The sequence below is a fragment of the Mobula birostris genome, chromosome 3 (assembly GCF_030028105.1).
Source record: "Mobula birostris isolate sMobBir1 chromosome 3, sMobBir1.hap1, whole genome shotgun sequence".
Lineage (NCBI taxonomy): Eukaryota > Metazoa > Chordata > Chondrichthyes > Myliobatiformes > Myliobatidae > Mobula > Mobula birostris.
In genome coordinates, this window is record NC_092372.1 from 152122086 (window position 1) to 152139594 (window position 17509).

At 40.0% G+C, this 17509-nt stretch overlaps 1 protein-coding gene across 7 annotated transcripts in view; it reads left to right on the forward strand.

Moving 5' to 3' along the window:
• mtrr (5-methyltetrahydrofolate-homocysteine methyltransferase reductase) overlaps positions 1-17104 on the forward strand; it is a 109114-nt gene extending 92010 nt beyond the window's left edge. For 2 of the 7 annotated variants that reach the window (XM_072253461.1, XM_072253462.1), the window contains one exon: positions 7748-11295. In XM_072253461.1, coding sequence (XP_072109562.1) covers positions 7748-7892 — 145 coding nt within the window. In that variant the 3' untranslated portion in view covers positions 7893-11295. The other 5 variants (XR_011885424.1, XR_011885425.1, XR_011885426.1 and 2 more) reach the window with 5 other exon arrangements.
• Positions 17105-17509: the final 405 nt, after the last annotated feature.

Genomic DNA, 17509 nt, shown 5'->3' on the forward strand with positions numbered 1-17509 from the left:
AAATAGATATGTAAACTCTCAGACTATTATTCATTTTGAACAAAAGGAACTAAATATAATATATAGAAGAGGTTCTGGGCATGGGAAGTGCGAAGCCTCTTTATGTTAAAAAGTTGTGAGTTCAGAAAATGTAGTACGATAGTTGACATTTGAAAACTTTTAACTGAATGAAAATTTTCATCTAGAAGTACTCAAGGAAATTTAAAACAAAACCTATTTCTACGTGGTTATCTTTATTTGAATGGTAATATTAGAGTTCTGATTTAATTGATTCATAATTTCTGGAGAAAATGCAGTTGGAGCGCAAGTGCAGTGGGGATGGAGTTACATGGAGGTTATAGCATCACGCAGTAAAGAAACAAGCCTCTTGATCCACTGAGTCCATCTACACTAATCCAACGTTAATCCCTTTTTTATTCTCTCCACATTCACAACATCCACTGCCTTGCTTTCATCTGCATTCTTGGTAACTTCCTCGAAAAACTCTGTAAGATTGGTTAGACATGACCTATCACGCACAAAGCCATAGACTATCCTTAATCAGTCCATGTCTATTGTTAATCCGGTCCCTTACCATACCTTCCAATGACTGTCCCACAACTGATGTTAGACTTGCCGGCCTATAATTTCCTGTTTCTGTTTAGTCTTTATTAAACAGTGGAACAACATTGGCTATCCTCCAATCGTCTGGTACCTTTCCTGTCGATGTTTTAAATATCTCTGCTAGGGCCCTGGCAGTTTCTGCACTTGCCTCCTGTAGGGTCCAAGGGAGCACCTTGTCAGGCCCTAGGGATTTATCCAGCCTGATTTGCCTCAGGGTAGCAAATACCTCTGCCTCTGTAATCTGTGCAGGGTCCATGAAGTTGGTGCCGCTTTGCCTGAGCCTATAAACTCTGTATCCATCTCCCAAGTAAATATAGTTGTGAAGAATGCATCTAAGATCTCCCCGAGCTGTTTTGGCTCCACACGTGAATTACCATTTTAGTCTTCCAAAGGACCAATCTTACCCGGACAATCTTTTGCTCTTAACATACCTGTAGAATCTCTTAGGATTCTCCTTCACCTTGTCAACTGGAGCAATTTCATGCCATCTTTTAGCCTTCCTGATTTCTTAAGTGTTCCCTTGCATTTCTTATATTCCATAAGCACTTCATTTGTTCCTACCTGTCGATACTTGCTATGCACCTGCTTTTTTCTCTTAACCAGGGTCTCAATATCCCTTGAAAACAGAAATTCCCTACGCCTGTTAACTTTGTTTTATTCTGACAGGCACATACAAGCTTTGTACTCTCGACATTTCACTTTTGAAGGCCTCCCACTTTCCAAGTACACCTTTCCCCGAAAGCAGCCTGGCACAAATCACGCTTGCAGGTCATTTCTGATACCATCAAAACTGGCTTTTCTCCATTTAGAATCTCAACCCATGGATCAGACCTATCTCTTTGCATATTTACTTTGAAAATAATGGCATTGTGGTCACTGGATGCAAAGTGTTCCCCTGCACAAACTTCTGTCACTTGCCCTACCACATTGCTTAATAGCAGATCCAGTATCGCACACTCTCTCATTGGAACTTCTGCGTACTGATGGAGAAAACTTCCTTGAACACATTTGAACAATTCTATTCCATCTAGCCCTTTTACAGTACGGGAATCCCAGTCAATATGTAGAAAGTTAAAATCACCTACAAGAACACCCTTGTGTTTCTCGCAACAGTCTGCAATCTCTTTGCAAATTTAAGTCCCTAGCACTAATGTGTGGTCAGCAATATAGCCTCATTAACGTGGTCATACCTTTCTTATTTCTCAGTTCCACTCATAGAGCCTCACTAGTTGAGTCTTCAGTCTGACTTGACGGAGCACTGCCCTGTCATTTTCCCTGACTAGTATGGCCACCCCTCCTCCTTTAATCCCTCCTGCAACCAAGTCTCACTAATGACTACAACGTCGTAATTCCATGTGTTGATCCATGCCCTGAGCTTGTCCGCCTTTCCTGTGATACTACTTGCGTTGAAATATACACAGCTCAGGGCATTACTTGCACCATGCTCAACCTTTTTCCTGAAGTTGTCTGAGGTCTTACCAACATCTGCTCGACAACCTCTCCACTATCTATTCTGGCACTCTGGTTCCCACCCCCCCTGCAACTCTAGTTTAAGCCCCACCATGCAGCATTAAGAAACCTTCCCACTAGGATATTAGTCCCCCTCCAGTTCAGGTGAAAACCACCCCTTCTGTACATTTCCCAGCTTCCCTGGATGAGAGCCTAATGATCCAAAACTCTTATGCCCTCCATCCTACATCAACTCCTTAGCCATGTGTTAAACTGTATACTATTTCCTAGTTCTGGCCTCAGTAGCACATAGCACAGGTAGCAGTCCTGAGATCATAACCCTGGAGGTCCTGCACCTATCTCCTTGAACTCCCTATGCAAAACCTTGTCATGTCCTACCCATATCATTGGTACCTACATGGACCATGACCTCTGGCTGTTTGCCCTCCCACATTATCTCTATTCCTTGCCTGTTCCTGTGTCTGCATGGATGATTCTTAAACATTGCTATGATATCTGCTTCCACCACCTTTCCTGGCAATGGGTTCCAGGCACCTAACCATTGTGTAAAAGTATATAAACTTTCCTCACAAATTAAGTTTAAATGTTCTCCCCCTCACCCTAAAACCATTCCCCACTAGTATTTGACATTTTCACCCTGGGAGGGGAAAACGATTGGACTACCCATCCTATCTATGCCTCTCACAATTTTGCACTGTATACTTGTGTCAGGTCACTTTCACCCGTGTGGTAACCTCCACATCCTACTTGTAGTGTAATGACCAGAATTGCACACAATTCTGCAAATGTGGCGTAACTAAAATTTTTGTGGCTGCAACATGACTTCCTGAGCATTGAAGGTCAGCATGCTCTAAGCTTTCTTTGCCACACTATTCACTTTCAGGGAACTTGGGACTTGCATCCCAAGTTCCCTCTGTATATCAATGCTCTTCTGGATCCTGCCATTTACTAATGTTTTCTCTCAAGTTTGAGCTCACAAAATGCACTTGTTCAGATTCATCACTGTTTGCTGCTTCTCCCTTAAAGATTCCAGTTGATCTGTCTTGTTGCATCCTTTGACAACTTTCCTCACAATCCATAACTCTGAGTTTTGGTACTCCCTGTAAACTTACTAATCGGACCTCCTGCATTTTCATCCAAGTCATATATGTAGGTCCTAACACTGATTATTAATTATGGATTTCACTGAGAGAAATGTCTCTCTTTCACTTTCCTCCGACATCTATGGCCAAGTTAATTTTGTATCCAATTTATCAACTATGATGTAATAATGTCCAATACTTTACTAAAGTTTATTTTGTCTAAATATTTTTAATTTAGAGATACAGTGCAAAATGTCTGGTCCTTCGAGCTTCGCCACTCAATGACCCCCGAATCACGGGATAATTTACAATATGTTATGTAGACCACGTGAGATTCTGTAAACAAGACTGATTCTATGCAGAACTGTTTCTGCTGGAAAAAATGTGACTGAAATTCCTTTCAGAAAACTTTGAGAAGGTAATCGTAGGAAATTTCTTATTTTGGGAATATGAGAGTTAGATTGTGGGTTAAAGAGAACATAAGATACAGGAGCAGGAGTTGGCCATCTGGCCCGTTGAGCCTGCTCTGCCATTCTATAAGATCATGGCTGATCTGGCCATGGACTCGTCTCCATATATCTGCCTTTTCCCCATAATCTTTAATTCCCCTACTATGCAAAAACTCTGTCCAGCTTTCTCTTAAATATATTTACTGAGGTAGCCTCCACTGCTTCATTGGGCAGAGAATTCCACAGATTCACCACTCTCTGGGGAAAAGCAGTTCCTCTTCACCTCCATCCTAAGTCTACTCCCCTGAATGTTGAGGCTATGTCCCCTACCTAGTTCTAGTCTGAGCTACCAGTGGAAACAACTTTCCTGCCTCCATCTTATCCATCCCTTTCATAATTTTGTTTCTATAAGATCTCCTCTCATTCTTCTGAATTCCAGTGAGTACAGTCCCAGGCGACTGAATCTCTCCTCAGTCTAACCCCTTCATCTCTGGAATTTGGGACTAAAAGATTTTTAAATACAAAATGAATTAAACATTTAATAAGAAATTGAGCCAAATTCTGGTGAACATCAACCTGTTTTCTTTGCTGTTTGGGAATTCTTTAATTTGAGAAATTGTAGCCAAATTATTAATTTCAAGCAGTTGACAACAATAAGAGCCAAACATTGAAAAGCTTCAGAATCATAACCAGGTTTGACATCACTGGAATATGTCATGAAATTTGTTGTAGATCTTATCTGTAGTAGTAACGATTTATCTAATTTTGAATGCATTTTGCAGAACCTCGACTTACATCAAAATTTGGGATGAAGCCGTCTCCTATAATGCACTGTGATCGATCAAAAGGTGGCACCACCAAATAGGAAACTGAGTTATCTAGCACTAAATAAACCACAATGCCAGAATGTTGCATTTGATAATGAAAAGTGGGCGTTTGAATGACAGTCCCAATTAGCATTAACATTTGCATGGTAATTGACTTACTGGTGTGGAGGAGTGAAGTAGATCTATTTCAGGGAATGGAATATTGTGAGATTCTCACATGACTTGTTGAAGCAACTCTTGTAACAATAGCATGTGACAATAAGTAACGGCATGAAGGCAGCAAAGTTGTCTTGCCAAAAGATAAAATCTGCAAACATACAGAAACAGTTTACTCAACTTTAGCTGTGTAGCCAGATGTTAAGAATGGGTATCTGGAGATTTGTTTTGCCCTTGCCCTCTAGCATTTATCTTTCATAAATTTACACCAAGATCAGTGTAGTGGGAAATAAGTTTATACCAGACTTTTTAAAAAATTTTCAATAAAGCCACGTGTGTATTTTTGTGTATTTTTAAAAATTTTCTTTAAATATACACCATGCACTTTTATTTTTCCAGTGACTGGTGCCTAACCTGATGAGTGAATCATTCTCTCATATTTTATAGGCATTGTTTGTAGAATTTGATTAGTTGCTGCTCTGTGGAGGCAAAACATGTCCCCATAGAAAGCAGTGCAGAAATTCTAGTTGGTAGCAGGAGTTAGTGAGGTCTTCAATCAAGCTGTGTTTGAAGCTGCATTAGAAGAGTGTATTTTATTAAATCACCGTTCGGTATAAACTAGAAATATTTCAGATTTTAAAATGCCCTCTGTGTAGATTAATGTTTATTTTGTTAATAGAAATATTAACAGAAGTACATTTTGTCAATTTTTAAAAGGAATATTTTTGCGATTCGATTCTACTCAGACAGAGAGACTGCTATTTTAACTGACAGACTGAACGTTTTAAATTTCCTCTCACAGAATGCAGAAATAAAGAAATAATAAAAAATATTATCAGAAAAAATAGGAAATTTAGACAAAGAAAAGAGAATGGAACACAGAGGGCTAGTTTCTCCTGACCTAATATGCTGGATAAATACAAAACTGTTTTTAAAAAAAAACCTAGGTATGTAAAAATGTGGATGAAAAGTCTGATTGCAAAGTTACTGCAAGTTCACAATGAAGTAGTAAGTATGGCTTCTGTGGTTAATGGAAAACAAATCAGGATTGTAAAGTTATTAGAAACTATTATTAAGAATAGCGTAGGTTAATCATGGAGCTTTAATATGGATAGCAGCAAACTGTGTGTGTCTAACGTTATTAAATTGTAGATGTACTGTACCTGTACTTGTGTTGGCGCGTGGCCAAGTGGTTAAGGCGTTCATCTAGTGATTTGAAGGTCGCAAGTTCGAGCCTTGGCTGAGGCAGCGTGTTGTGTCCTTGAACAAGGCACTTAACCACACGTTGCTCTGAGACGACACCGGTGCCAAGCTGTATCGGCCCTAGTGCCCTTCCTTTGGACAATGTCGGTGTCGTGGAGAGGGGAGACTTGCAGCATGGGCAACTGCCGGTCTTCCATACAATCTTGCCCAGGCCTGCGCCCTGAAAACCTTCCAAGGTGCAAATCCATGGTTTTACTCACGTTACTCACGAGACTAACGGATGCCTAAAAGAAATAAAAAAGAACTGTACCTGGAAGGTATTTAACAAAATGCCACACTGAAAGCTGATGAAGATAAAACACTGATTTAAGATGGAAGTGGCATTTTGGATACAAAAATAATTAAGTACCATGTACAAAGGACAGTGTTGAATGAATACTTTTCAGACAAAGAAGTGGTGTTCCCCAAGGGGCAGTTTATTTAGGTGCCACGGTAGTGGTTAAAGTGACGCTTTTACACCTCAGAGTGTTCTGGAGTTTGGAGTTCATTTCCAGCGCCATTCTGTAAGCAGTCTCTGTACATACTTACCGAGGAATGCATGGGATTTCTCCAGGTGCCCCAATTCAAAGATGCGGGTTCATTGGTTACTGTAGATTGTCCCATGATTAGATTAGGGTTAATGAGGTATTTCGGAGGCTGCTGGCGCTGCGAAGCTCGAAGGGCCAGAAGGGTCTACACTGGTCTATATTGCTAAATAAAATAAAACTACATAAGCATGAGTGTAGGGACTGGAATTCTAAGTTTACAGACATCGGGAGCAGATGATACAAAACTAGCAGTTACTCGTGAGAATGGCTATATGTTCCTGAATGCTGTGAACTTGGTGAAAAGAGTTCAGACGGGGGTATGAGATGGTACACTTTGGGAAGACTAACCTCAAAATACATTTGGTATAAATGGCATTATTTTGAAGGGTATATATTCATACATCCTGAAAGGTGAGAGAATAAGATAAGAGTTCTAAAGTGCAAACAGAACTGGATTTAGAGAATGCAAGATAAAAATAATACGGCACCTGATAATAAAAGAGGAGTTTTGGGGCTCAGATAGATTAAAATTGGGCACTTGGGGGGGAAACAAAAAGAACTTGGGTAGAGTGGAGTATTACTGTGACCTCGGTCCTTTCAAGAATGGAGGATTTCAGTTCAGAGTAGAGGTTTAAAAATGTTGGTGTTATTTTACTAAATGATGACCAAATAAGTTTTGATAGAGTAGATAGAGAATATTTATTTTATCAATAACCAGGCAACAAGAGTTCAAAGTTATTGGCTCAAGATAACAAGGAAAGATGAGGACAAAATGCTTTCATCGAAGGATATCAAGCAAATAGAAACTGGGCAGATCTTCAAGATGAGGAAGTACTGCAGAGATAAGACAGGCTTGTGGGATTAAGCATCAAAGTTCTAAGTACATTTATTATCAAAGTATGTGTACGTCATACAGCTTTGAAATTCATTTCCTATCAAGCAGCCATGAAACAAAGAAACCCTAAAAGAACCTATTAAAAAAGGACTGTCAAAAACCCAGTGTGCAGAGAGAGAGAAAAATCAGGCAAACAATAAATGCAAGCAAATCGAGTTCTGAACTGAAGTCCGCATAAAGTCCACAGACCCTTAGTTCAACGCAGAACAGGGCAGCGAGCTGAACCGGCTGCACCCTCGCCTCAGGCCCTGACACCGTGAACTTTTTAATCTGGCCCAGCGCATAAATTGTCGTCCAAACGTCTGGTTCAGTTGCCTTGATGCACTCTGGGGCCTGGGTCCCACTGTGTCGATTCGGCCTGTATCTGACTTTTCTGATGTAGCACAGCTTAAATTGTCATCCAAACAGGACTACTGTCAAAAGTCCTGGGTTTTCTCAAAAAACTAACATATCTCACATTTTATTCTTTCAACAGAGATGGCAAGAATATGGCTAAAGATGTGACTACCACTCTCACTGAAATTATATCCAAAGAGCTGGGAGTGACTACTCTGGAAGCCATGAGAGTTGTAGCCAATCTGCGTGAAGAGAAGCGCTACTTGCAGGATGTCTGGAGTTGAATGAGCCTTGAGAAGAGGATTCAAAACCAGTTGCATGTTTTTATTTAAGATATTTGCAAAGACATGAGACATTTTTAACCAGTGATAAGTCTAGGGGAACAAATTGGAAAAACTATTCTTTTAGGTGAGATGTTTGGATTTTTTTTTCCCAGCACAGGCCATGTTGAAAACATTAAACATAATGGTGATGTCCCTCTGTTGAAGAACACTATGTTGACAGAAGAAATGATGATAGCTTGTCAAACATCTTTCTGTGAGATGCTCTTCCAGATGCAGGCACTTCTTGAAAGAGTCGTTGGTGATTATTTTTCTGCTTTTTGATGGATTACCCCATAAAACAGCAATTTCTCTTCACATGTGTAACTGAATGGTATATTTGATAAAAATCAATGCAAGTGTAATATTTATTTATTCAAGTTTTAAGATGTGTCATTTGAAACCATTTAATTAGTAAGTTATAGTTGTAGGCAACACAACTGTAATTAAAAACTCCAGCACTTTCAGTACATTTATACCATGACATATAAATTTCATTTTTAGAAATTCTCAGGAATAGTCGTGGACCATTGTTTTCCCACATTTCATCATTCTATTTATCATGCTCTCATTTTTCTCTGTCTTTAAGTTAGATACGAAGTATGTTTTTTTAAACATCAAGGACATTACACTTTCACCACTTGACTCAATATTGCTATTGAATCATACAGCATGGAAACAGCACACGTTTCCTATGTCAGCTGTGTTGCTTATCAACATTAATTCCATTTGCCTGTATTCCTCTATGCCTCTCCTGTCTTTTAAAAGTTATAATGGTATCTGCACCTACTACAGTCTTTAGCATCTCTGTCCATCTCTGTATGGGAAAACCCTGTTGGTATCAGATATCTTTTAAATTTCTCTCCTTTTTTTTATTGTGCTCTCTAGTTCTAGACTCACCTGCTGTGAGAAAGATTCTGATTATATATCCTATCTATGCTCCTCAACGTTTTCATTTCTTCGTTATGTGCCGTATCACATGGCGTAGGTGATCATGGTCTTTCCATGACCAAGATCTTTCTTGGGAGATTTTTCTCTAGAAGTGGTTGGCCATTGCTACCCTCTGGGCAGTGTGTTTACAAGATGGGTGACCCCAGCCATTATCAATACTCTTCAGAGATCGTCTGCCTGGCAATAGTGATCACGTAACCAGGACTTGTGGTTATGCACCAGCTGCTCATATGGCCATTGACCACCTGCTCCCATGGCTTCATGTGACCCTGATCAGGTTGGGGGGTGGGCGGTGCTAAGCAGGTGCTGCACCTTACCCAAGGGTGACCTGCAGGCTAACAGAGGAAAGAAGTGTTGATAGAGATGTGTCTCCACCCTCTATAACATCAGCGATCACCTTCCTTTGTTCCAGTGAAGATAAACTCAGCCTATCCCATCTCTCCTCATAACCACAGCCCCCAATTTCAGGCAATGTCCCGTTGAATCTCTTTTGTTTTCTCTCTTTTGCTACCACACCCTTGCTGCAGTGTGGCAGTCTTACACAGTGCTCCAAGTGCAGTCCAACCAATATTTTGGATTGTAAGACATGCCAATTGTTAAATTCAATGCCTTGCCTATGAAGGCAAGCATGCCATATGGCGTCTTTACTATCCTATCCACCAGTGTTGCTACCTTCAGCACACTGTAGACTTGCACCCCAAACATCTTCTGCATCAGTGCTCTGTTTACTCTTGTGCCCATCAGATGAAATTCCATCTGCCGCCATTTCGCCCAATGTCCTGAGATAGCCTTCACTATCAATAACACCATCAATTTTCTTGTTATCAGTCCATCTAAATTTTCATCCATGTCATTTATATCTGTTAGAAACAGCACAGGTCCCAGCACGGATCACTGTGGTACCCATCTGGTTACAGATTTCCATTAAGGAAACATAAACATCCACCACTACCGTCTGCCTCCTATCACCACGTCAAGTTTGGATTCAGTTTGCTAACACACCTTGGGTTCATTGTACCTTCACCTTTTGGACCAGCCTGCCATGTGGGATCTTGTCGAATGCCGTGCAAACTATGTCTACTGCTCTGCCTTTACCAATTTTCTTAGCCACTTCCTCAAAAAACTTTTTCCGATTTGTGGGACCTAATTTCTTCCACATAAACCTATGTTGTGCACAGAACAAAACTATACTTCTCTGACAAACTTCCATGCTATTTATGCAAAGCTCACAGGTCTGTATTTTAGAAGGGCTTCTTGAATAAGGAAACGATATTGGGTATCTAGCTTCTGTGATCTGTGAAATTTATCATATTATCTTGTACTTCTCTTTGCGCAGGGAGGCTATTTGGCCAATTGAATCAATGCTATCTCACAATATTCACATTAGTGTTGTTCCCACACTTACTTATCTTGAATCAGCTCTCCACTGATTGTCCTGCTGTGCAGCTGGACAAGAGCTAATTTGGAGGATACTGGAGCACTTGTGGAAATCCACGAGTTGCAAGGAGAACATGCAAACTCTGCATGGACTGCACCAAGCATCAGGATTAAACCCAAGGTCCCTGGAGCAGTGAGGTATCACAATGCTACACAATTTGTACCACACCAGAACAAGTGGGATCTCCCACTAGCCATCCATTTTAATTCAATTTCCCATTCCCATTCTGATATGTCCATCCATGGCCTCCTCTGCTGTTGGGATAAGTCCACATTTAGGTTGGAGGAATAGCTCCTTGTATTCCATTTGGGTAGTCTCCAATCTGATGGCATGAACATCGATTTCTTAAACTTCCAGTAATGTCTCCCCTCACCCCCTTCACCATTTCCCATCCCCTTGTCTCTCGTCATGTTATCTCCTTGCCTGCCCATCGCCTCCCTCTGGTGCTCCTTCTCCCCCCCCCCCACCCTTTTTTCATTCTTCCATGTCCTTCTGTCTCCTTCATCAATCAACTTCCTAGCTCTTTGCTGCACCCCTCCCCCTCTAAGTTTCACCTACTGCCTGGCGTTTCTCTCTCCCCTCCCCCCACCTTTCAAATCTACTCCTCAGCTTTTTTTTCTCCAGTCCTGCCGAAGGCCCGAAATGTTGACTGTACTTTTTCCCGTAGATGCTACCTGGCCTGCTGAGTTCCTGCAGTATTTTGTGTGTTGTAACACTTGTGGTCCTTAAACAAAGGAGATGAACTTATTTCATAACTTCTAAAACAACTAGACATATGAGACAATGTGTTATTATCAAATTTGAAGTTTAAAGCATAGAGATCATAAAGGCCTGTTGATTTTAAACCAGATTATGAAATTCTCCAACCTTCGTCTCCTCATCCTGCAGGTTTTGCGAATGGCTTCAGTTTTAGTTTTGCATTCCTTTGTATTCTTCTTGGGTAGAGTTGGTGTTTTTATTAAAGGATGTGTACTTTTGTTTTTTTTTGTGGATGTGTATTTAAATATTTTAAGATTCATGTGGACACCCAGATGTTAAGTTTTACACATGAATGCTTAGCTTGTGATTGATGAATATTTTCTTCTTATTTTGCAGTCGTGAAGGCATTTGGGCAACAAGCTTGATGAGCTCAAGAGAAATGTACATGAATGAGGAAACCGCTAATGATTAGAAAGTAAATAGCAACACATAGATCATGGAAGCAATTCAGAATTCAAACTGTTATCACAGCCTGGAATTTCCAGCCATTAGTTGAAGAACAGCTACTAACATAATGTAAACTGGCTTATAAGCAGCAATGTCATTTTTGCCGCCTTTGGAAGAGATGGGATGCACACAAGCAAGTGAAGACATTCTGTGGCTCTTCAGCCAGTCTTCACTGAGAAACCTGATACTGTCATCTTTTTCAGGGCTGTAGGTGGGAATCTCAACTGTGATTTTCAGTAGCTGCATTATAATTCTGCACACGAGTAGTACGTAGAGAAAGCTGCAGTCTACACTCTGATGCTTGTCCTCCAGATCTGAGGTGGGCGTTTACACTTCACTCAGCCCACAGGAAACGACAGGGATAACCCATTGATAAAATTTGATGGGAACCTGTTGCACTCAGTGAAAATTTAAATTTGATCTGTAAGCATTGCTCAGGTTTGTATAGAAAGTAGAGGCGAGGTGAGGCTTCCTTTTTATAATATCTGGGTGGTTTTGCTTCTTCAGGGCTTTCAGCATGTCTCTGAGTGGGCTCAGAAGCAAGACCATTGCCCCAGTGACTGTACTGGAGTAAGGAGTAGAAGGGCTCTGCCTTGACAATTCCATCCAATAATACTTGAATCTCCACCTAGTCTTCCACCTTTCCAGAGGATGGATGTTCAAAGGAAGTGGTTATTGCAAGGTGCTGCAGTAACTGCATTGCATGTCACCCTGAAGCCCACAGTAGACCTAAAATCCAGATCATTGTAATGTAATTTATTCCATATTTCACAGTTTGCAACCTATATTTTCCAGTGGAATTTGAAGCTTATCACTGAGCACTTGAGGCCAGAACATTAGTTTTAAGCATGTGCAGCAAGTGAGATAGAGAGGGCAAGAATGGTTGAATTAAGGGAGGGAAATAAGACATATAAATATAAAAATTTTGTATTTCTAGCACTAATTAAATTCTGAAGGAGTAAGACTCATCAACCCCAGAGGGGTTGATTGGCAATAATTAACACTTAACTGTCCTGTGAATAATACCTTTTCACCTGTATGGTCGATTGATTTCCCAATGGGTAATTATTGGTATTTCACAACTTTATTCAAGGTTTTGCTGTTTTTAGCCTGACATAAAGCTCTCTATCGATTGTGAATAAGTTGTGGAGTGAAAACTTTACAAAAGTGTTGAGATATTTTCCATTTGTTCCTGAACAATTGCATTAGATGGGGCAATGAAGGCTGGACACATCTCCAGGAAAAGGCGAGGTGATGGAAGTAAATGCCTAAAATCTTGCTGAGGGGGAGGAAAGAATGTAATTGCCTAAAATAAACTTTTTTTCTTTTTAAACAAGTTTCATTAAGTCCCTAAATTATGAAAAAATATGAATATGTAATAATTTCCTTTAACCTGCAAAATATTTAATATCTTTCAAACATTCAAAATTTATAAACATGTGAAACTAACATCACTTAAATGCACAATATATTTTAAAATATCCAATCTTGCATTTTAAAAAAATTTTGGCAATTGGTCAAGCTTGTTTCCAGAAACTTGATGTTAATTTTAATATCTTTTTTTTTTGTCTTCTGCATGTCTCCACTCACTCTTAGCCTATAGGTCTAATAGAGACGCCAGAGGATTTTTTTTTGAGGGTATTAAGCCATGTAAAGCTCCCTGACCCCATTCTAACTATTTTCTACAGGAGCACCACTGACAATGTGTAGTCTGGCTGCATTGTATGGTACTGCAAGGCTTCCGACCACAAGACCCTACAGAGGACAACAAGCTGTTTACTGTACTGTTTACAGTTTACCTGTGCTGCACACTACCTGAATTTTGAATTATATTTTTATTAACTTTTGGTAATATTTTGCTGAATGTGCTGTGTGTGATATGTTTTATGAGTGCACTGAAGTCTGCAGGAATGATGTGTATATGTACAGTCAAATGACGCAAACTTAAACTTGAACGTAATAGCCTCTGGATCTCAGCCACATGGACAGAGTTCCTACATTGGTGACAGCTGCCTGGTGTAACGATGGGAAATGATGAACATCCCACCATCATTCCAGCCACAGAATCCTGAATGTATTGAGATATTGGTACAGTAGCCCCCTGACTCTCAGTTCAGCAAGAAGAAAGTTAGTGTTTGTAAGCTGGTTTTCCATGGGAGTTCGCGGTGGTATGGACTTCTTGGGGATTAACAAGAAGGGGAAGTCTCAAGTAGCTGAAGATCCTTCATGTGCTCATGAAGAGGCCCACTTCTTAAGGACTGGATAAAAGATGCCTCTTTGCTGACCTTACCCATCTAGACAAGTTGCATGTGCTCTGTTGAGTATGCTTGGAACTCCGTACCCACTATCTCGGGGACTTCCAAAGGGCTTCATGGCAATTTTGTTTTTGAACTGTTTATCCCAGGAGTAGAGGATATTGTTCTTCTGTAGTTTGGTCATCAGGAATACAAGTATTCAGTAGGTGTTCATAAACTGTTGAATGTTGAGACAATGGCATTGAAATGAATGCATTGCTTTTTCTTACAAGCTGGTTAGGAGATCTTTGTCTCATATTTATTCCACCATAACAGCAATATCCATCTTTGGTGTAATAAGGTATATTATCTCTGCATCTACATTGTTTAGAAGTTGATATTTTTAGATTTCAGTAAGGCTCTTGACAAGGTCCCACATGAAAAGTTGGTCCAAAGATTCAGAGTCTGTGGGATCCAGCACACATTGGCAAATTGGATCCAAAGTTGGCTTGTTACCAAGAAACGGAGGATGATGAAGAGCTGCCTTTTGTGATCTGAAGCTTGTGACCGTAAGTGTACCACAAGAACTGGTGCAGAGACCCTTACCATTTGTACATTAACAATGTACAGTAGATATGAATATAGGAACTATAATCAGCAAGTTTGTCAATAGCATTAAAATTGGTACTACAGTTGACAATGAAGAGAATAGACTTATTCTACGGAATGTCATTTAGCTGGTAAACTGGGTGGGAGTCAAAAAAAACTGAATTTAATCTCAAGTGCAAGGTGATTGTTTTGGGAGGTCTAATAAGAGCAGGACATGCCGATGAATGGTAGGGAATACTCAGAAATAGAAGGACCTTGGTGTACTGATGTTTAGATCCCCAAAGATGGCAGACTGGCATAGATAAGGTGGTGAGAAAAGCAAATGGGATGAATGGCCTTTTTTTAGCTTGGGCAAAGAATACAAGAGCATGGAGGTTATGGTGTAACCTTTTAAACCTTGGTTAGGCCACAGATCGAGCAATTCTGGTGGTCATCCTATAGAAAGGATGCGATGCAGAAAAGATTTACCTGGATAGGGTGTGCTTGCTTTTCCTTGGAGTGGAGGAGGCTGTAGGAGTATCTGATAAAATTATGACGGGCGTAGATAGGTTGGATAGTGAGAATTTTTTCCTTGTGTGGATCATCTAAAACCAAAGAACATAGGCTTAGACATTGTCACTGACTTGTACGACATGAATTTTTTTTTTGCGGCAGAAGTACAGCGCAAAGACTTAAGAATTACGATACATAAATAGTGTAAGATAAACAAGAAGTGAAAGGGAATCTATGGATATATTTTCAACTAAATTGTAGTTGCAATGTGGAAGGTACAGTTTGAGGAGGTGGCAAAGGCAAGTGCTCTTACCGTATTTTAGTGGCCAAGGCACCAAAGGCTACAGATCCAATGCTCATAAATGAGATGAGAAGCGATAACTACATGATGGTGGTTGTAGGCATGTTGGGCCAAAGGGCCTATTTCTCTGCTTATGACTAAGACTCGATGAAATCAGAACAGATTACGAATTCTGTATTTTTAAGAACTAATATCCATTGTTCATGCAGATGACAAAACGTTAAAATCAAGATATGGGTTTATAAAAGACTGAGATACTCAAATTTTTTTTACAGTTCTGTACTGTGCAAAAGTCTTGGGCATGGGTGCCTAAGACTTACACAGTACTGTAATAATTTTATGAATTGTACTGTACTGCTGCCACACAAAAACAACAAGTTTCATGACGTGTGAATGATGGTAAACCTGATTCTTATATGGGTCTGTATTGTGGACTGAGAGTGGGAAGGGAGCAGGGAGAGAAGGAGGGGGAGCAATAAGCACCAGAGAGACATTCTCTCATGATCAATAAATCAATCATTTGGAATCAAGTGACCTTGCCTGATATCTGGGGGCTGGGTATACCTGCACCTGCGCCACTCAACTTTCTCTGTCCACCCTCACCAGCCCTAATGTCCTTTGCTTCCGCCAGCATTACAAACTCACTCTCCACACCACGTTGGCAACTATAGTAAGGTACTGGGCAAAAACCTTAGGCATCCTAGCTATATACATGTGCTGGGACTTTTGCTCAGTAATGTAAATTTGGATTTTAAAAGTGCTCCCTGCTTCTTTTCTAATAGATAATCAAAAATATATGGTTAAATGGCACGTCAAAGAGAAGTTCTGGATGTTTGAATGAACTAGATACAGAGGATGGAATGAATCTGCCTAGTTTCTCCATAGTGCTACCCACAATGCATTAGTCAGACTCGAGTTGTATACAGTAGTTCAGCATGGAAACAGCCCTCAGCCAAATTTGTTGCTGCCAACTATGGTGCCCATCAAGCTAATTCCACTTCCCTGTGTTTGACCCGTGATATCCCCCGAAACCTCTCCTATCCATGTACTTATCTAAAAGTCTTTTGAATGTTGTTAATGTACCCGCCTGAACCATTTCTTCCGGCTGCTAATTCCATGTATACATCATCAGCTACCCTCGGGTGCCTTTTGAATTTTTCACCTCGTAAACCTATGTCTTCATGATTTTATTCCTGCTTCCCCGAGAATAAGACGGCGTGTATTCATTGTATCTATGCTCCTCGTGATTCTCAGTGCTGAGAATAAAATCAGCAGATTGTATTGTTATTTTTTATTCACCCATTCAGTAATGTGAATGTGGCAGGTTGCTCTGTCCATTTAAATCCCTCATCGGACATGTGATGGAGAATATCATACTATGTATCAGTTGTCCAGCCTGGCATCTTTCTTCTCCCTCAGGGAAGGTGAGTAAATGTCTTTTAAAGTATAAGCACTATACTTCATTTGGAATTAATGTCTTGTAAATCTGTTAAAAGTAATGCAAAAGCATGTTTTTCCAATGAATTTGGTGCTCAGGTTGAGATGTTAACAGCAGGAAATGGAACCACTACTTTTTATGGCATCCATTACTATTATTTATGCGTTCTCAGGTCAAATACAAAGTTAAGCTGTTATACACTGAATTCTGTGTAAATTTTCAGGCTTGCTTTCCACTTTGTATACCAGCTCTTTATTCACTCGATGAAATAGCTCCCACCACAAACAAAAACAACCAAAATTTGCACTGAATCCTTCTGCGTGACACACCCCCATCAATAATAACAATTTTAAGTAGATTTACAAAATGCTGAAATTGGATTTGCATCTGACAACCCAAATGACTTTTGAGCATTTTTTGTCTCCTAGATGCCCAACCACTTTCTCAAATTCCTCGTCTTTTGGTTTCAGCTGTATTTGAAAATAATAACTGCTCTTAACCACTTAAACTAATTATCAACTACAAAAATTGCACCAAAAATTTTAGGGTATAATGATTTAATTCTTTGACAAATAGTTTTGTTTACCCTGAATTATATGCTGCATAATATATTGGGAAGAGCTTGGATAAATATAATAAAATCTCCTTTAAGCACTATGAAATAATTTGTAATCCGCTAATTGCTTCGTGTGGTCAAGAATTCACAGGCATATTTCTCCAACTTGCCGCTCTTTTATTCACACAGGTGAGTAGAGGGTTAAAATAATTAAATCCAATTCAACTAATTAACTAACCGCAGCAGAAACTGCTGAGCAGGTGATGAATCATAGTTACAACATGTGGGAACTGATGGCCTCCATTGTCGTTCAGCGATCACGCCTACAGCGCATATTGATTGCTCAGAATCTCAGT